Here is a 21,750-nt window from a genome sequence, read left to right as displayed (position 1 = left end):
GAGCAGCGCTATGTCTCCCCTAATTCTATACGTTTTGTGAGAATGCTCTTCCTTCTAATGGAGTTTAATTCCTGTACATTCAGGGAGATAACCTTAGGAGCTGCCATTCATGTTTAATGTGATGTGCTGAGGAAACCGTGAGTACTTGATTCCCTTTTCATTTAAGTGCCCTCCTTCCTGATCCGAGCCTCCTTAATGATGTTCTCATTCCGGTCTTTTAAAGGAACTCTTGGCTTGCCTCCCTGTGTGAATATGATGTTGATTAGAATCATTGATAACCGTGTGAACCTGTTGAACAAACCATGTCCTGGTATATATGAAACTAGATAAACCCCGTTATGTGGAAACATTAGGTAACGTACCTAATATAGGATGTGTCTGCCCGTTATCACTGCATACATTTGTACTAAACTAAGCAATACAAACCTCAGCTAAGTTAGCCTATATAATCATCCCCCAATGCTTCAAGACCATTCCTACCTCTGCGAAATCCCCCTGTTGATGCAGACCATCATCCCTCAGCCCCCACCGCTCCAGTTGTCGTTAATGAGCCTGAGCTCCTCCACCATCTATCCGGCGAAAGTCACCTGAGATCCCTGTGTCGTGCCCGCCTGGAGCCGGCGCGAACCCATTCAGAGCTTGAGTCAGTTGATGCTGGCTTTTGAATATCACTTCAGGAAATTTTGAGTACTTGCACGGCCACCTGGAGCGAGTTGAAATGATGTTGTACATCCCTATAACTGACCATTATGAAGGGAACATAGGCAATTCTTTTCTGGTATAACTTTTGAGTATGTGGTTTCATAAATCTGCATTTCATTATCGTGGACTGACCTAAGTCTTTGAAAGAGGCAGATGATGGAGCCTCTGAACAGGATTCTGGTCCACGACCTCACTTTATGGATTATCATCTCCTTGGATTTGAAAAAAATGTAATCTGGTTAGGACTTTCCGTTGTTGTAAGTTTGTGTAAGCCCTATGGGTGCGGTCCAGAGTAAGGCTTGCCATTGAATCGGCCCCCAGAATTTTGGTGAATTAATCTCTCACATATCCTTCCAATTCCTAATCCTTTATATCCTGAGGGATTCTCCGAAGCCTAATGTTATTTCTTTGTGACCTGTTTTCACTATCCTCCAGTTTCTCTTCCATGGGCCTACAATGATTTTCTAGCTCGCCTACTCTCTGCTCTAGAGTAGAGTGGTTATTTGTGTGCACACAAAATTCAGTTTCCAATTCACCTAGTCGCTGTTCTGTCACCTGCGCATTTTGAACAGGTTCTTGGAAGGAGCCCTTCAATTCCTGCATTGTTGCTACCATGTTGCTTTGTGGGGATTGTAACAGCTTTGCTATATCCCCTTTAGTAGCTGGCTGAGAGTCGTCGTCCAACCCTGAGGTGGTTGGTGCAGTCGTTGTCTAGGAGCTGATAGAGGACGTCTTGGCAGGTTGCAGCATGTTTTTATTTGAGGAGAAGGACTTCTTCCCCTTTGTTTTGGAGGTGCTCATGCTGGGTGTTGTTACCATTGATTTTCCCCACCAAGGTACAATGGGAGGGGGAAATATTCCACTCACTGGCGTGGTTGACGTTCCGACGTACGGGCCGAACTCTGGGCCTCACTGCCACTGCGGCGCTCGGAAGCCCACTCTTCTGCCCAGTAGATCCTTCAGTGCTGGGTGGTTGTCGGTTATCAATTCCCCCTCCACCACCGGTCATGCGAGGCCGTATTCCAGTGAAATCCTTATCTGCACGTGGCCTCAGCCGCAGCTTTCCCTCCACCTTCCACTCTGAATCGGCACCTCCTGAGTATATGGGTCCCCCGACTGGGCCCAGTCCTCTTCCCCTCCACCATCTGATTGGCATAGGTATCTTCTTTCAGTTTAACTTGGCTTGTCTCATTATGCTTCTTACCTCCCCAGCTTCACTCTGTGTCCCGCTTAGCCTCCTCTGACACCATGCACCTCCCGCTGCTCGATCTTCGGTCTGGCTATGTTCCCATAGTCAGGCCTCCGGGGACCACGGGCGAGTTTGCTGCTCCACCCGTGAGGGTGCAGATCAGGCAGTAGTTCAGCTCAATATATGCGCATCATGTGCCATGCCTCTTTCCAGGGGTTGTGACTCTAGTTCGCCCCCCACCAGATGGAAGAGCTGTGCTTTGTGGATGAGAGCTGAGCGGACCGATGAGCTCAGTTGTATGGGTCGCCTTGTCAGCTGTGGAGCCAGCGCCTGACATTGATCGAAGCTTCACACGCTCAATCCAATCCACTATTTTCAGATTCTTACGGCATGCCTCCGCAGCGGAAGGATTGCCGAAATACGGCATATGTGCCCAGGGAGAGGTCTCCATTCATGCCTAACACCTTCTTATAGGTGCTTTGTTCATTTCTGCTGGACATTTTTGCCTCCTAACCTCTGAGATGTATCCGTTCTTTCTGCAGTGCAGCAGAGCTCCAGAGAGTCACGTCTCCGTCGGTCTCTTGCTAGGCCACACCCCCCAACATAGGCATTCTTAATGCTCCCACAAATCTTGCCTTAAAGAGCTTCATGTGACTAATTTTAATATGAACATTTTTCAGTTTATACCATTCCCTGTATTCACGCAGAACAAACGCTTAATGTGTGCACCCTTTTCCTTACAGGTAACCCATAATCAAGAGAATGTGTTTGACCTTCAGTCAATGGATGCTTCAGATCTTTCTTCAGAGGATCTTGAGTCACTCCTGAGAAGCACAGTTCTTCATTTAAAAAAACTTGTAGATGAAAGAGATGAGCATTCAGAGGTATGTATTTTATTCATCCCTTTTTCCATCATTTGATAGCACTATTTGGTTAACTTTTATTAATAATGTTTCAGTTTGGAAGTGCTATTCCTCCTCTCTGTACATGTCATCAGTGCTTGCAAGCATTTCCATTGTTCTAAGTGTAATCTTTATCCTGTATTTCCATTAATTAAAGGGAATAGCTGTGAGGCTCACATTTATTGTGCAGTTTGACCTACATTTCAATCACCATTAATCGTGAAAAATTGCTAAAGATGTTTACTGCACAAATAAGACACTGAGCGTCTGGCAATCAACTCCAGGAATTTTCCATCCGGCACATGTTTCTGCAAGCTGAAACACCACAATATTCTCAATCCAATGACCCCACATCCATATCGATATGCACTCAAAAGCACTATAACTTCCCACCACTTGCTCTACTTCATGGGCATCATTGCCCTTTCCAATCACAAAAAAGCCTGAGTCTAACACAACCAGACCTCATCATCATCCTAAATGAAAATACACTTTATTATAGTGTCATGGCCCACCACACCTGGGCACCCTTCTTCACAGTGCTCATCCTTGATGAGTACACCACCATTCCTGCCCGGCTAACTATCACTCGATCTCCATCACTCCTTTCCTGGGCAAACTCCTGGAAAAGCTGGCCATCTCCCAGCTTAATCTTCACACTGTATCTGTTGGTTGTCTCCATGACCATCAGTCTGACTTCAGAGCAGCCAGAAGCACAGAAACTGCTCTCCTATACATCCGTGAAGACCTGCTCTCTAACCTTGATTCTAATCTTCCCTCTGTTCTCATCTTACTCGATCTCTCTTCTGCCTTTGAAACGGTCAACCATGCCATCCTGCTCAATCATCTCCGTGATGACCTGGGTATCACTGATCAGGCCCTGGCCTGGCTGACCTCCTTCCTCTCTGATCGACCCTCCCAGGTCCAACTTGGGGCCTTCCTTTCCTCTATCTCACTCTCTACCTGTGGTGTTCCCCAGGGGTCTTATCTCTCTCCCTGGCTGTTCAACCAATACCTGGCACCTCTCGCCCACCGGCTGGCCTCTGCCACCTCTTCTCTTTCTCTCATCTCCGACTGTCTGTCTACTGTCCAGGAGTGGTGTGCCACCAACGATCTCTGCCTTAATGCCAGTAAGACAGAGATTCTCCTCATCGGCACACCTACATCCTCCTTTCCTGTAACTCTCTGGCCGGCCACCCTTGGCCCTCTTCCTGCTCCCACCTGTGAGGCTAAGAACCTCGGGGTCATCTTCAACGCCACACTCTGCTTTTCTCCTCACATCTCTGACGTCTCTAAGAAGTTAAACTACCAACTGCCCCTCCTCCGTGGTATTCTTCCTTTCCTCTCCTTCCCCCAGAAGCTCACTGTCTCCAGAGCTCTGGTTCTCTCTAGGCTGGACTACTGCAACAGCCTCTTTCTAAATCTGCCTGCTTCTACTCTCTGCCCTCTGCAACCCATCCAGAACAGGACTACCAGACTTGTCCTTGGCCTCAAGCCCAGGGATTGTATCTCTCCGGCACTGAAATCTTTGCATTGCCTCCCAGTGGCTGCAAGGATTACGTTCAAGACACTCTGCATTGTCTACAAGGCCTTCTGCGGCCTGGGTCCTCAATACCTTCAACTGTCTCTTTGTAAATACCTTCCTACTCGAGCTCTTCGCTCCTCCACCTCCAACTCCCTCAGTTTCAGTCGCTTCTCCAAGCAACGAGTTGATGGTAGATCTCTTTCTTCGGCTGGGGCCTCCCTCTGGAACAGCCTCCCTGCCTCTCTGAAACTTGAGGAGAACCATCTCCGGTTCCGGAATCACCTCAAGACCTTCCTCTTTGCTTCTGCCTTCTCTCTTCATCTCCCCTGCTGATTTCCTGTCTGATACTACACTGGTCACCTGGCTACCCTCTGATTTCGGCCCACGTCCCTGCCCGCCCAGTTGCATACCCGCCCTGCCTCCCAGCAACCCTTGCACTTGGGTCTGTATCTGTAACCCTACAGCCCCCTACCTGCACTTTTGGACACCTTCTGTTTGCACTTACCCTTGTACCTGCCACCTGCTGGCCGCACTTCTTGTTATTGCTTTGATCTTTTGTACAGCACTGCCCCCTCCTCTTTCCCCTTGCACGTTTCCCATCCCCTGCACCTGCGCAATCTCAATGTCACTTGGCCTAGTAAGATCGTTGTCTCTGTCCCCCCTCTGTTCCCCCTTCCTTGCCTCGTTGTGCCTTGAAACACTTGTGTATAGGCGCGTTACAAATGCCATATCATATCATTCACCAGCTACACACTGACCGCCTTGCATTCAGCAATAGATATAGATGTCCCCTGATAGGCAGCACACTAACATCTCCCACCTTTTTTTCCTTTGAATCCTTCGCTGCAGGTTTCACATTAACTACCAGCCAGTCTTATTTAATGTAATCTATTTATTTTTCATGTATAACTTGCTTTATTGCAAATTTATGAGAATATTTCAGTGTGCTGAGAATGGGGTGTGATGGAGAAGAATTCAGAGCCATGAGAGGGGCACAAGGGAAAATGGGATATGAAAGAGCAAAGGCATCTTTCAAATCTAAGCCAGGTTGTCACAGTCCATACGCCACCAGAGGCGCTTAGAATAGTAATCTCTTCTGTCTGTAAATGTATATCATGAGTTTGGTAGGAGCTTTCCGTCCTGTTTGCCATACCAAGGACATCATTGACTCCTTCGCAACCCTCACCTCCTCCGCTGCAGTCTCCTTGCCTTACTCAACTTCCCTTCTCATATATCTTTGCCCACACACTCAGGTTGCAATAACCAGCACCTTATTCTCTCAGCTGCTCCAGACTAGTATGCTGAGAAACTGTACCTTTTGACTGGACCTCCTTTTCCTACCCTTCCGTATCACATCTTGCACTCCCCTACATGAAAGCCTTCTCGACAACCCATCTTGTTGGAGACACACCTTCATTGACATGCACCCATGCATACATGAAATGTTAGACACAAACATTGTGCTTCGTGGTGCACACTCGATGGTAATACAAAAATGCCACGTCAGAACATTTGAAAGGATCAAGGCTATTTTAAATTACATAAACCTTGCTACCACACCATATTCCCCCTCTGCAACATTTTCTCCTGGCACACGATCTAAGAGCTCATCACCGACAATTTACTCCCTCCCCACTACCTCCAAATTCATCAAAGCCACTTTATACATTGATGACATAACCCTCTTAATTATCATCAATCACACACCCAGCTGTTCCACTATGTTCCTGAACATCACCTTCTCTCAAGTTCTCGCCATCGCTGAAAAGTGACCAACTCCTTTGCCTCCTTAAACCTTACGTAGAGCTACAAAAAATGTGCCAAACACCACTGTCTTACTGAGGTCCTCTTTCTGTGGAAAGTTAGTTGTACTTATTGAACAGCCAAGTTTTCAGTAGTCTCTTTGAAGGCTGGATATGAGGGTTTGTTTCTGATATGCAAAGGAAGTGAGATCTAGAGAGATGAGGCTGTGGTGCTGAAGCTCAACCCGCCCGCTCTGGCGAATTGAAAACGTGGAACAGCCAGCTTGAGGTGCTTAGAATAGCGGAGGGAGCGACAATGTTTCCTTGCGATTGTAGATGCAACAGTGCACAATAGACAGGGTTTTAAAGTCAATCCACACTTTTATCGGTAGCCAGTGGACAGAACGCTGTGTTGCAGAGATGTGGTCAGCCTTGCGGAGGCCCAGGGCTTCACTCAGAGCTTTGTTTTACAATAACTGTAACTTTATACCAGGTTAGAAGCGGACGTGCCCATGAACAAGACATTACAATAGTCCAGTTTATTCAAGAGGATGGCTCTAGCGAGGGACTCAGGAATTGTCTTCTTAGAGAGATGAGCTTTGCGGTGTGGAATGTAGAGGAGGCGAGCGCATTCATGTGCCTGGTCATAGTTAGCTCTGCATCAAGGTGTACCCCCAGGGTTTTGGTGTGTTTGAGAACAGGGATGGCGGTGCCATCAATGAGGAAGGAAGAATAGGAGGGAGAGACTACAATAAGTAGCTCTGTTTTCTCGTCATTGCGACAGAGGTTATGAGTGGATGGTGCTAAAAACTTTGTTGATGGTGTCAGCCATGTGTGTGGTTGCCAGAGAAAGGGATGAGTATTTGCGATGTCACCAAGGGGAACAGGGATGGATCAGCTGCATGGTTGTCATTGAAGACTCTGGATATTCGATTGCTGAGGCAGAGAAATGGAATAGAGAGGAGAGGTTTTGGCAGAGCAGATCATGGTCAACCAAGTCGAAAGCAGCTGACAAGTCCAAGAAGAGGAGGATGGCAAGGCTGCCAGTTGCTTGGATACTGTTGAGTTGCATTTTCAGGTTTAGGAGGGCCATTTCGGTACTGTGATTCTGACGGAAGCCAGACTGTCTGAAACCAAGGCGGGAGTGATACTCATGGAATTTTTGGGATGGAAGGTAGGCAATGCAATCTAGTATTGTGAGCAAGAATGGCACTGTTGTAATGGGCCTGTAGTTGGTGGGTACTGCAGGGTCCAGAGAAGGTATTTTTAGAAGCGGGGTGACCCAGGCTACTTGGATGCTGGTTGGTACTTTGCAGGAATTGAAGGAAGCGTTGACGAAGTCTGTGATAATGTGTGTCAGTCTGGGAGCACAAAGCTTTATAATGTGAGCAGGGCAGGTGTCTTCCCTACAGGCCAGGTTGCTCTGTGAGATTCTGAGCTGTACATTAGGAGGCTATTAATGCTTTCTTGGTCGTGATGTTGCTGCATAACAGTTTGATTTTGGTAGGTAGAAAAGGCAGTTTGAATGGTGGTACACCAAGCTCTTTCTGGTTTAACTTGGGTGATGGGCACACCTGGATTTCCTAGCTCTTGCAGGATGGCGAATAATTTCTTGGTGTTGGAACTTGCATTAGTGATTCTGTTGTCATAAGAGGTGGCTTTGTTTTAAATAATTGCTGGCTTGTATCCCTTGGAGGCGGAGGCGAAGTAGGTGGCATTAGACGGGGTGGGGTGTTTCTTGTGTAGATGTTCCATGGCTCTTTTCTTTCTACGGAGCGTAACCAACTCATCTGTGAACCAGGTATTAGTGGGCTTGAAGGGTTTCACAGCTTTATTTTTGATAGGGGTATGATGATCTAGCATTGCAAGAAGGCTCTGGTGGTAGTGGGTTGCGAGGGCGGAGGGACTCTTACAGTCGGGAGGAGGTGAGTCAAGGAGAAAGAGTAGGGTGGTTTTGAGAGTTTCGTGAGATAGTTTACGGGTGCTTCTGGTTAGGACTCGAGTTGCCACTAGGGCAGTGCTGGGTGTAAGGTTGGAGTGATGCAGTTTGAATTCAACCAAGTGGTGATCAGACCAGGGCACTGGGCTGATTTGTGAGATGTGTGAGAAATCTGAAGGTGTCTCACCCGCTGAACCCCACAGATCTGTCATCCAGATGGCAAGGACACGGCCATTGCTATTGGATCCAGTTCCTGGGGATGGACCAGCGGGGGAGGATCACCTGGATGAGGGGTCTTCGAGGAGTAGACGTAGGATACCCAAGGTTGAGACACGGTAACCCCTTCCTTGTAACACCTTTTCCCTATCCTACACTGTAAGATATTTAGAAGCTCTATCCCCCCTTTTCCAACACAAACACTTTCTTACACTGTAACAGACAACGGACTAACACCAGAGCCGTTTACCTGACATATCCCAACAAAAGGGTCAGGCAGAGTCAGGCAACTGACAATAATCACACACACCTGACGGCCCTTTACCTTCTCCAAGGTGATAAAAGGCGGAGCCCGAGAGCACACTTCGAGCAAGGCCGAACGTACAAGCAAACGTCAATACCGAACCAGCAGTTCAAGCGGAGGAGAAAGGCAGCGAGACCTGGAGGGACGAAGAATGGGGAACTACCCTTGCCCTTTTCAACTCAGACCCCCAAAGCCTCCGAAAAAGGGAATTACAAGACCGGGAAGTACAGCTGACGTGTGGAGTAACAGATGTCAATGGTGCACAGGGGGCTCCCGCATTAATAACAGGTGGGCAGCCATGCTTGGTACCGTGGTACCGTCCTTGAATCCAGAAGCAAGCCAAGCCAGCGGACTCAACACGATTGGTGAGTCGGAGGAAGCTCATAGCGAACCGAACTGTGTTGAGCCCAAGGTTGCAAGTGGCAACATTAGATGAACGCAAGAATTTGAGAGCAAAGAACTTGGGTGTGTTTGAACTTTTGGGGGAAGCCTAGAGAAGGGCCGGCTGCAGAGTGGTCATGCGCCGCAGGAGTGCTCATTCAAATGGACTCTCACTGGCCCCTTTTTTGTTGAAACTGCAAGTAAGGTACTTAGAAAGGGCGGTGTAAGGTGTCGGAGTGGTCCTGCAAGGGTCACATCAATTAAGTCTCTGACCCATTGCCAAGAGAAAGCTAAGGGAAGTGAATCCTGCATCGTAAGAAAGTAAAGTGAACTGTATATTTGGCAAACTTGAACACGGTTGAGGGATGCCTGCGAGTTGGGGTGAAGAGTAATACACCTGTGAACACTGTGTACACAAGACTGACGCCGGCCGAGGGTTTTCCGCAGTGGGAAGTTGTTTAAAGAGACATTAAGGCTCTTGAATATTGCAAGCTGCATTTGAAAGGCCGTAGTGAACCCGACGGAGGGAGGCCCAAGTTGCATGAAGGATCCGAGCCCGGCTCAGGGATAGCCAAGGGGCGAAGAGCAATCGCCCATTGTTCCAAGGTACCGAAGGAACTTGTGTTTGTTGTTTTGATCCATTAGGCCTTCTAAGGCAAGAGACTTTGCAAGGAAGAGACTTGGCCCCTGAAGGGTCTGGTATCGTTGAACTGCAATTGTGAGCCTTGTGCTGGAGAGGCCCAGGAGTGTGCTGTCCTCAGAAGTCCCGCTTTGTCCCGTGCTAAAAACGTGGGGAAGGGAGCCCCAGCCATACCATCCTGATTTATCATTTTGTGAACACTTTATTTTCTGGTGAACATTATCCCACACCACTTAGTGGTAAGGATTGGCAATAGGTATTTTTAGTATAGGCGCTTTTTATTTGACAAGACGCCACTAGGACTGCCTTGTTATTATTTTATGGTCGTAGCTTGCTCCCATCATAGATTTAGGTTTGGATTAGGTGTTCATCTCACCCATTATAAAGTTCAATAAACACCTTTGAACTGCGATCACTTGTGCCTGTCTTTACTGTTGCCACCATGAGTTCCTCACAGATGTCAATGGTGGAGTTTGTAGCTATTATCCAATCTAGAATGCGCCCTTTGACATGGGTGAGGGCAGAGACAAGTTGAGTGATGTTAATGTCCAGGAGCGCTTGGACCACAGATGTGTCCTTGTGATTTGCACGATCAGTTGAAGTCTCCTAGCATTATGTATTTGGTGGCTGGTTTGATGAATGGAGTGATGAGGAGGGGAATATCAGTGTCAGGAGTGTTGGAGGCGTTAGGTTGTCGCTAAAAGAGAGGAATGGTGAAAGATGTCTGGGGTTTGGTCTTGAGTTTTAGTAGAAGCGTTTCGTATCCCGCAATGGGAGGTATAGGAAGAGTGCAGATGTAGAGGTCAGATTTGGCGATGAGAGCGACTCCGCCACCAATGGCATTGGTATGGTCTGCCCTGTAGATTGAGTAGTGGGGGGGGGGGGTGTCTATCATGGCAAGTAAGTCAATTTGGTGGTCAGAGATGAGGTCATGGATCTCTATGGCGTGGACACCCAGAAAGCGAACATTGAGTGCACAGTTGAGTGGAGCATACTGAAAGATTGGGATGATGGGCAGCGGACTGACTGGTAGGGGGGAGATGGTGGGGAGGAGTTGGGGGAGGAGAGGATGTGTGGTCCAGCTGGACAGCCTATATTGGGCCTCATCATGAGTTGGGCGGTAGTCCGGCTGTAATACCACCCAACTGTAATAGTGTTAGCGCTCACCAGTCAGGCAGTATGACCGCCGGATCACAAGGTGGCGTTAACAGTAAATTTCCATTCCCTATTGGGTCAATTAGATCCAATGGTGCATTTTCAATGCTAATACTGCGCGCTAATACTGCCAGCGGTAATCCAGGGCCCTAAATGGGATTTTCACTCCAGAAAAAAGCTGGAGGTAAAACAGCCCATTTAGCGCCCAACTCATGATAGGGCCAGCCCTTAAATGGGGCGGTAATACTGTTACTGCCACATTTAAGGGCTACCACCCAACTTGTGATGAGGCCCATTGTCTGGGCTTGGCTCCTATAGGGTAAGTGATCCCTATTAGGTCAGAGGATAGTGAACGTGTTCTAGTGCGCCGGTTATGTAGTCTTTGTAAACCCAATACAGGATAGGAGGGCGGAGAGGTAGGGTCTGTGTATTTGGGCATGGAAGGTGTAAGTCTGAATTTGGCAACAGGCCAGGACAAAACAGATGGGTGGTTGAGTGTCCCATTGAGAGTAGGCAGGAATAAAGTAGGGCTTGGGAAGGTTCACCAGGTGGGAGGAGCTGGGGTGAGGCACAGACAGCTGTACAGGAGTGATGTGCTGAGCAGCATGAGGTGAGGCCGGGGGCAGGAAGATAGTGGAGTTGGGAAGCATGAATCCCATGTAGGGCAAGCTGAGCAATTGCTGTTGAGGGCAATCATTCCTGTGGCTGCGCATGACCGGACAGTTAGCCACAGCACAAAGGTAAGAACATGGTTCCAATGGTGCGGAAGGCAGAAATCTGGTGGGCAAAATGTGAGGGTCGGTGGCCATAACCCCCAATGTGTAGGATTAGGCATAGGGAAACAGTTAGCTAGCGAGTCGGCACACTCACTGGATGGTGCAGGCACTGTAGCCGGTCACAGGAACGGGGCAGTCAGAGTCGGAGTGGTAACACTAGGGCTTGCTGAGATAGGTGTACCAGGTAATGGGAGGGGCATAGACAATGGCATAGTGTAGGCATATCGGAGCGAGGCAGGTAATCATGACATGGTTATAAGGCATAGCAGTCTTACCTCCCAATAGGCACAGAGGGGGTGACTCGGAGGGTTGCCTAGCAGCAAAGGTGGGCGAGGGCTGATGGAATAGGCCTAAGCGAGATGGGGCAGGCGAGAGAAAGCGGCGCCCTGATGCCCGGACTGACCGGACAGGGCTAGACGGGGAGAATCCAAATGGGCCTTAGTCGTGGGCCTTTGTAGGGCCGGCATCACCTGCCGGCTCCCTGTGACATCCAGGTCTTGTAGCAGAAATAACCCATCCCTGGTGGTCGGCACGGGCCAAGCAGTAGAGGCACTTCGGTAGCCTCGGCCATGGAAGTAACATCAGACATTTTTAAATGGCCATGCGGTAGATCGCCAGGCGTAGCAGCAGGCATTTCGGGCAGCATTTCAGATGGCATCAGACAAAGCCCAGCAGGGCAATTCTCAGTAATGTGGCAGGGCTGAATAAAACAATGCCCAACAGGATTTTTTTAACACATTACTGCAGCTCGTAGTTTGGCTTAGCGGGCATGGTGATAGTTCGGCAGACAGACCACTCGATGTAACGGTGTGGATTGCTCAAGATAGGGCTCCTGTGCATCACAGCTCACCCCACAGGGCCAGACGGGGAGAATATTCCACCCAATTTCAAAATTTCACCATTGGCTCACTAAAGGCCTGTATGCCGTTCAAATTATCGTGGTTTATCTACAAGGCTGTTCCCTCTGGCAAACCAGCATACCTGAAAGAGAAACTACACTTCTCTGGCCGCTCATGCACCACCTTCACCACCTATATAATGCTACTCAAGATTTAAATGGCCAACATGGAAAAAAGACTGAAGACCCGTTTTCTCATTCTATGCTCTGTGATAAAGTCCCTTTCAAGTCTCTAGGGATGTAGGGTGTTGTGTGGGGTGTCCATGGGGGCCAGATTCCAACCCATGGTGTGATGACCAGCATCAACAGGAACAGCCACTCTCGTGGAACATGGCCCAGAGGGTGAAGAATGGAAAAGAAGCACCCCTGGGTACCTTTGCTGTAGAGTGGCCATTAGAGTTGGAGAAAGAATCACATAGATTGAAGAAGACAGCAGAGACGGAGAGGTGGAGAGAGATGGTTGTGGCGGGTAAGGAGGCAGATGGTTGTAGAGAAAAGCTGGAAGGAGAAAAGGAGAATGCAAGTATTGGGAGGAAATTGACAGGCGTAATGAGGAAGGAGGCAGAGAGAAAATCAAAGAGGAGGTTGGAGAAAGTTGTGAAGTAAACACAGAGACTATCAAAAGGGAGATGGAAACAGATTCAAGGAACGAGGCAGAGAAAATACCTGCAAGGAGGTTGGAGAAAGTATAGGGTGGAAGGTGGAAGGTAGTGCTCAGGAAAGGCGGGGGGAAATCCTAGGAAGAGACAGAGACCATATTACGCAGTAGGTGGGGATTTTCACCAGAGGAGAGTTTGGAAGCTGTTCAGGAGGAGAAACAAGAAAGCGGAAAGCAGACGAAAGCATTCATAGAAAATGTCCCCTTGAAAACTAGACAGTTGCCAATCATTGAAGAGGAAGATGAGGTCTGGATTTGGAGGGAACACTAGAACCATGGGACAAGTAGTGAAGTTCATGTTAGCAGTCCCCTAGTGGAAGCTCTGGTATTTTTCTTAAATTTAAAAAATCACATTTTATTGTCATTTTATAACACACCAAAACACCATTAAATCAATACACACCGAGAAACATTTGGCTCATGTCAGTGTTTGGAACTTGCATAGTCCATAAAAAATCCAACAACCACAGTCGCAGCAGCCTCCACAATATACAACCGTTAACCTTCCCCAAACAGTTGAACGTCCGAATTTGGTGAAAAACGTGAGACACTCACACTCTGTCTATGCTATTCTCATCAAACAGGTGCATAAGATATTCAGTGTCATATATTGTCTGTGCTTTCTGCACCCACTCCTGCTCTGAGGGGGTACTCCCTTTCTTCCAGTGCTGGGCCGCACAGCTTTGCGCTGCCACCAGCAAGATGTGTACCATGTGGCGCTCCACCCCCGCGTCCTCCTTTTCCACATCAACCCCAAACAACAACAAACTTGGCGATCGCCTCCGCTGTATCCCATCTAAGTCCTTAAGCCAAGCCAAGACAACACTTCAGTCCAGTATCTTTGTATAAGAGAGCACCCACAAAACATGTGGTAATAGTCACTCCATAGCTGTCTACACTGCCAGCATCTCGAGTCTGCCCCTGCGTACATGTTAGCCAGCCTTGCCAGGGGGTATTGCCAGCCGTGAATTATTTTATACACCTGCATTTTATACTGCATGGACCCTATGGATTCTAACCCCCCTACAAATGGCCACCCATTTCTGATCCGTGATATCTGTTGCTAGATCCCTGGCCCATTTCTCGCTTGCCGGCACAAAAACAGCAAAATCCCCCCCGCCTCAGTTAAGCATACAACCTAGATATTCGGCCCTTGGTGCCACTATCCTGGAAAGGGATCTTTTCAAAGGGAGCAAGGTCCCTACAAATGTTTCCTCCCCATCTAGAACTAGTCATCACCCCCTTGAGTTGTAAATAGCGGAAAACTGAGAGCTTTCCTATGCAAAGGCATTCCTCCAACCTACCCAGGTGTTGGAATCGACCTCCCTTTCACAACTGTACGGCCCTTGATAATCCTGCCTCATACCAAGCCTGATAATACGATGGGTCCTCAATCCAGTCCCGCAGGGGCGTTGCCCATATACAGCTGAGTGGTGCTGGCCACGTCGACAGCCAATGGGTAACCCCTCCTCCCGCCACACTGACGAGAAAACCGCTAAAGTGGGTTGCGTCAGCACTCTTTGGGGAATGTCTTTCTGTGGATCCCAAAACCACACTCCCAATATAACCGGTGCCAGGACAACATTATCCATATGGACCCATTGCTTCTCCAAGCTCGAGTCCAGGTGATCCACCATGATCCGTAATTGCGTTGCTATATAATATGCTACAAGATATGGCAAACCCAACCCTCTTTCGTCCCCCGGCAGGACCAGTTATTCTATACGCAACCCTTGGTCTCGCACCTGCCCACAAGAAGCGGAGCAATGTCTTATGATTTTTAGCTGAGAAGTAGGCCGGGATCACTATTGGGAGCATCTGGAACAGAAACAGAAGCTTAAGGAGGACTGTCATCTTGATACAATTTAGGCGGGCTGCCCACAAAGGAGCCAGCCGTCCCCAACGGTGTAAATCAAGCTGTATCTTGTCCCAGAGTGGGATAAAATTCCTGTAAAATAAGTCTGTCACCTCTCTTGTAATATCAATCCCCAAGTATCGAAATCCCTCCTGCTGCATCTTGAACCCCATGTCTCTCAGAGTTCCTGTCTTCTCCAGTCCCACTTCCCCCCTGAAATACCACAGACTTTTCAGGGTTAACTTTGAACCCCGACAATTCCACATATGTTCGGAGACCCTGAAAAGGCGCTGGGACCAAAGCCCTCGGTTCGGTGATATAAAGCAGCATGTCATCTGCAGACAGGCTTTCTTTATATTCCCTTCCCCCTAGGTGGACTCCCTTTACATCCGGATTGCCCCGCAGCTCAATTGCCCAGGATTCCATCACCAAAGGGGAGAGGGGACTGGCAAAAGGGGAGAGGGGACTGTCCTGCCTAGTGCCTCAATGCAAGTGTATCACCCTTGACACCCTTCCATCATTGACTACCACTCTGGCTCGCGGGGTGGAGTACCTGGCCGCAACCCACCCCCAGCCAATGTGCCCCCATACCAAACATTCCCAAGACCTCCATCAAAAATGTTCCAGTTCACCCAGTCAAAAGCTTTTTCGGCATCGAGGGAGAGGAGCACAGCCCCCTCTCTCTTCACCTCCGGGACATGTTATATGTGTAAGGTCTTGTGCAGGTTGTCTGAACCTTGTCTGTTCTGGATACACCCTGTCTGGTCGGCGTGCACCAATCGCAGCAGGAAGATCTCCAGCCATGATGCTAATATCCTGGTGAATATCTTGGCATCAGTGTTTAATAAAGAAATGGGACGGTATGAGCCACAGAATGTGGGCTCCTTGCCCTGTTTGGGTATAACCGCTATGAGTGCCTCCAGGAAAGAGGGAGGAATATCCGCTGCACCACAAATTGAGTTAGAGACTAGCCATGGGGCCCGCTAGAAATTCCTGAAACTGTTTGTAAAATGCTGAGGGATAGCTATCTTCCCCTGTCGCCTTACCTGACCTAAGATGGCCTATAACTTCCAGCACTTCCTTTCCTGTAATATCTTCCTTCAGTATGGCCCTTTCACCTGTCGTCAACCTCGATACTGGGAGTCTCCCCAGGTATTCCTGAATAGCCCCCTCCCTTTCTTCCAGGGCCTGTGCATACACGTCCTCTTAAAACTGTGCAAAACATTCTGGAATGCCACCCTGACATCCAAGAAGATCCCCCTCCGCCCCTCGTATATGTGCCACTCTCCACCCTTCGTTCCCTTATTCTGTTAGCCAGTAGGGTTCCCATTCGGTTCTCCCTCTCATAATACCTCTGTTTGGCATAGCGCATTTTTCTCAACACTTCCGCAATCAAGAGTGAATGTAATTCCGGTCTATTGTCTCGCATCTCGGCAAGCAACCTCTCCCGATACACCCCTGGCCGTGTTAGCTGCACCCGCATCCCTCTTAAGGTCACCCCCGTAGCGCTCCTCCACCAGCCCTTTTTCTCATTTCTTCCTGAAGTTTCTGTGGTTTACAATGGGAGGTTGACCGTGTCTTCCGTTTTTGTCTGAATGATGCCTCGAGGGTGCTCATCAAGGACCCACGTGTAGATGCACCCTCTGGTTTTAGGGAATTCATTTGTATAATTATCTGGATAATTGGCTGTTCAGAATCCCTTCCAGGACCGGCCTTTTGGAGAATATTCAGACGTTGTGTTACATGCAGATTTGGGATTTTCAGTAAATCAGAAAAGTCAGACTCGTCTTTGGTGCAGAGGTACTCTAGAAAATTCTACACTTTTTCTTGGGCATGTCCTTCTCTCCCCTGGAGAGGATTGTTACCATCAAGAAGAACATAAATGTTTTCTAGGAAAGAGGCATAATTCAAGCCATCTTCTTCCAAAGAATTCTGACTCTTGTTTTTGTGCTGTGCCAGTTTGCCGTAGTGGTTTCAAAGTGGCTTGTCTGTGGAGTAGCATACTGGCATCCCTCCAGCGGTGTGCAGTCCATGGCCTTCTGTGTGATGCCCTTTGTGAGATGTAGCAGGTACTGTCTCAGCTGATCTAAGAACTGGACTGGCATTGAGAGTTTTAGCACAATCTGTTGGCAGTCTCCCTCCAGCTATTGTATGCACTTTTTTGATTTCTCAGGGGGAGCACTTACTCCTGCAAGTTCCTTTTTAACATCCTCCCCTCAGATGTTACTGATGACGTATGTTAGTCATACCAGGCTTTCAACATGTTTTGTTAGGCAAAGTGGTGCCATTCACACAAACAACATGACTGAAATGTTTTATGTGAGCAATTGGGGGCGCCCACTCTTGCTCTTTGTGCCTGGTGACAGTCTAGCTTTGGATTTGTGCTATTGTAACAATGTCCTTTCAATGGTAGGTCATGTTTTTTCAGTGTTGGTTCATGTTCAAGGTGTCATCAGCATAGAGTAAGACTGCCATCATCATTTTCACACCTCCCACAATCGGAAACGCCTCAAAGTAGTTTAGAAAATGTTTCTGCGGTAGGGTTTCACTTAGACAGATATATTTGCTTAGGAAATAGTTTCCTATTGGACTGGTCAGGCATCTCCCTTTAAACCGTTCCTTGGATGCTGTTAAATTCCAAGGTTCTTCAGAGGTTCAGGCTCTGTACAATCTCCACAATGATTCCGATTGCTCTGAATTGAGGATCTATTTTATCACTGCGCCGCCCAAACTAAATTGTCCTTTACTGAACTCGCTACTCACTCCATGCTACCATAACATTACAGGGAAGGAGATGCAGCTTATGTCAGGTGGCTTCAAGCTAATATATTCTGGCCAATTAAAGTGTCTGATTCTGAAGCTTAGTCTTCACGTTCCGAAGTTCGTCACTTGTTTAGTCGTAGAAGATTTCACTGTTCAACGGTGAGTTATGTTGCCTATTTACTGCAAATTTTAGGGTACCCTTTCCAGATTTCTAAGTGTCTTATAGATGTTACCTCTCATAGGTGTATCAAGATTTTACATATATAGTGGTTGCTTACTATAATGGCGACTACCGATAACTACTCGGCTGAGTCGCATTCTCCATACTTGAGTACCTGTTATCTTCTATAAGATTACAGCTTAACCTTAATACATGGCACCTCACTTGAATATCTGACTATATTGGGAACCTACATAATTGATCCATGTTATTGCCGTACATCCTTTCGGAATTCAGTCTCAATTGCTCTGTACCTGACCATTGTATCTATAACTGTGTCTATAACAGTCCTTTAGAAATATCAACTTACTTTACTTTTTTTCTGTATCTTTTTTTCAATCATCAGTCCAATTAGGCCCTTTTGAAGAAGAGGGAATCCTCGAAACGCGTCGGCCACACAAACAATTGGACACCACTGTCTGCATTATGTTTTTTTCCTCGCATCCAATTATATTATATTGTATGTAATAAATCACTGTTTTTAAGTGAGAACACTTCTTTCATCACTTATTTTGTTTATATAATTATTATTTAAACCATGTATGACTTTTGAATATCTAAATATTTTTGAACATCCATTGGATGTATGTAGTAAATGTGCAGGGGACGGGAGGATCCCAAACTTGGGTCATCTTACCTTTTTTTTTTCGTCATTGAATAAGGCTTTGTGCCAAGGCCTTTCTCCTCCCCCACACCTAAAAAAGTTCTGAACCAGCATATGCTGGATTGATTAAAACCCATTTAAGGTTCCTGTTCTAAATTATTAGGTGTGCACCACTTACCTCACCCTCTTGTTCAATTAAAGTGTCTCACCGGGTGAAAATATCCAGGGAACAGCAATTATAGAAAACATGGAGAGTAGCTCACTTAGCCGCCCGCGAGATTTCAGAAAATTGGCACATGCCTCTGGGAAGTTATTGATGCTGCCTTAGATCTGGTAGAATATGCATGTAGTCTGTGAGAAACAGGACGACTATGCCAAGTGTATGCTTTAGAAATGCACAACACAATCCATCTGGCAAGGAAAGACTTGGCTACCGTAAATGCAGGTAAAATCTCACCATTGCAAAACAAAGAGGTGATGGCTGGAAGGTTTAGAATTAATTTGAAACCTCTGGCAATTGCTATGGGCAACCCTCCAGACCATTGTTGTTCACCTGCCAAGTCATTACAGAAAGGGGAGAGACCATATGCAAAAACAGGCTTGGTCCCACCCCCGAAGGGGTAGTCTAGCCCGAGATTGTCAGTCCTTCGAGAAGGTCTAGTCCTGTCCAAATAAAACATTGATGTCCTGTCCACATTCAAATTGGCCAGTGCCTCTCTGTTCGGCTTATGGTGAAAACCAGGCAAGGAAAAGCTCCTGGTTTAAATGGAAATCGGATAGGACCTTTGGAAAGGAGGACAGACAGAAGTGTCCATAGAACCTTTTTATCTGCATGGAAAACCATGTAAGGCTCCTTAAAGAAAGAATACTAGGAAGCCGCTCTTATGGGAGAGAAGGTCAAGGTTGCACTATGCCATGAATTAAAAAATCTTCAACAATAAGGAATATAGAACCAATTCCAAATCTCACTGAGAAGTAGAGCTTCTGAGAAGCCTGTGATAGTCGAAAGATGGTATTTACAAAAGTAAATATTAATTAATGCCAGTGCTGGCTACATGAGACATAAAATACAGGGATCGAAATTACGAATGGATAAGCAGGAGCTACCACTGGGGAATGAGAGGTTGGTACATAACATTCTGCAAATCTAACTTCCACATTAGATGCAAACATATCATTATGTCCGTTATTTATGACCCTTATGCTTTAAATGCTTAAAGATGTGTCCTAATGTTTAGTTATAGATTTCCAAAACAGGCTTAGTTAAATTCACAGAGGTGTGTGTTTTTTTACAGCAGTTGGCCTGAGGTGCCAAAAGTGGCTCCCGGTAGATGTTGCTATCAAGCTAGCCAGGCCCTTCTACGCAACAAGCTCTTCTAAGGAACAAACAGGAGCTAAATAGCTCCTAGCTCTCCTCAGTTTTCAACCCAGAAATACATAGCCATTGTCTATGAATGCAGTCAAAGGGTTGTTATTCTTCTCTGAAGTCCAATGACAGAAGAGCATGCACTTGATTTTGTACAGTTTTCCTGTTGAATCCTTCCTGTCTGCACATATATTTTGAATGTTGGCCCCAAAATACCCTCTTCACCATTTAACACCTCCTCAGGTGCCAGGCTATCAAGCTGAGCAATGGTTGAGAGCAGTCTATTATCAATCCCTTTTTGTGAGACAGGTCTATCCTCAAAAGAAGATCCAAGAAGTGACTGTCTGACAACAGTAGTTGTCTGGGTACCAAAAATAGCTATGCCAATTTGGTGTATCATACCAAAATTCTGACCATATTATGGCCACATAACTATTACTTCGTGTTTGCGCGGAACAAAAATTACAGCTCACATTACACCGAATAAAGGGAGCAGGGGCTGCAGGGGTTTTCCCCCACTTTCGGTGTAATGTGAGTCAGGGGTTGCGGGGGTGTCCACCATTATCCATTAGACCGCGTGTTGAAGCTGAAGGGAGTCCTCAGGTTTTTCTCTACATAGAATCTACATCCAGTTTAAATCAAACTATTATCAGACTAACATCTTCATAACTGTTCACAGGACAGCTCTACATTTCCAGATCAACGGTGTGTGACAGATAAGCGGGGATGGAGGGGAAGCAAAGACCCCTTTTTAAGGCCTAAGACTTGTGGCCTAAAAAAACATCAATGAAGGGGGCAAACATACTGACTGCATATACTGTTTATACCCCATTACACGGGCTATCGTTGCAGCATCTGCAAAGGCCTCAGCTTCAAGACCCTTAACGATAGGAACCGCGGGCTGGTATGTTGGCTGAATGAGGGTAACTACCCCGAATACCCCTACGACATCTAGTTGACGAAGAGCATGTCCATCCCCGCTAAGAAGCAACCACGCTCCAAAGAAAGGGCCAGGTCGGAGGAACAGCCACTGAAGAAACACAAGCACCGGGTTGCGCACGGCTACGAGCCGTTGACTGGGCAAGATGTCCCCTTGGTGAGTGAGAAGTGATCTTTCAGACCTCCTGCTTGACAGTCATCACCCAGGAAAAAGCAGTCATCGTGGAGCATGCAGAAGAGCAGACCGACGCCGAGCGCGTCGACGGGGAAAACACCAGCCGGTAGGTCGACAGACAAACCCAAACATAAGCACAGATCCAAGTCGGTGGAGGGGGTGAAGGGGTCCTCAACAAAGACCATGTCCACGTCAGGGAGAAAAAAGGAGCATCCCAATTCCCCTGGGCTGGTCAAACCCTCAAGCCGTAAGACCCACGTCGACTGCTACCATAACCACAGACACCTTCTCATCGACGGTGTCCCTATCTGGACCCATGGGATATTCCAAACACTCCTGACACAGCAAAAAGCTGATCTCGTCCTCATCGACGGCATCGCCTAAAGGAGGCCGGTTTACGGCTGTGCCAAAGAAGCACAAGCAAGTCTTCTCGACTGATGGGCCAACAAAGCACGACCAAAGGCGAAAGGGCCCCCCATCGCGAATGGAAGATGAGCCTGCTTGCTCACTGTAAAAGCAAACTCCCCATCGACAGTACACAAGAAACTGCAAAAAGGTGGCTCGTCGATGATCGATGGAAAAGCAAAAAAAGCTGCAGGCACAAACATTACACCAACAACCCCTAGAACCTACTGAGTCTATGACCCCAATCGCAGCCCTTGGACTGGAGGAGTCTTTACATCAGGTTGGGCCCTCACCAATCTCTTCAATTGCATATTCCGAGGTTATTCCAGAGGAAATATTGAAACACAAAATAGATACAGATTTTGAGGCGCGGCATGAGCCAGTACAAGATTCAGA

General features: G+C 47.4%; 1 protein-coding gene across 5 annotated transcripts in view; it reads left to right on the top strand.

Moving 5' to 3' along the window:
* Positions 1-21,750, top strand: part of CCDC88A (coiled-coil domain containing 88A) — a 2,139,415-nt gene that overhangs the window by 498,834 nt on the left and 1,618,831 nt on the right. For all 5 annotated transcript variants that reach the window (XM_069608255.1, XM_069608254.1, XM_069608253.1 and 2 more), the window contains exon 7: positions 2,635-2,775. In XM_069608255.1, the coding sequence (XP_069464356.1) occupies positions 2,635-2,775 (141 nt within the window). The remainder of the gene's footprint in view (positions 1-2,634; positions 2,776-21,750) is intronic.

Source organism: Ambystoma mexicanum, chromosome 4q (genome assembly GCF_040938575.1).
Source record: "Ambystoma mexicanum isolate Mex_15411 chromosome 4q, UKY_AmexF1_1, whole genome shotgun sequence".
Lineage (NCBI taxonomy): Eukaryota > Metazoa > Chordata > Amphibia > Caudata > Ambystomatidae > Ambystoma > Ambystoma mexicanum.
Note: the sequence above shows the minus strand (reverse complement) of the source record. Positions and strands in the feature narration are given on the sequence as shown.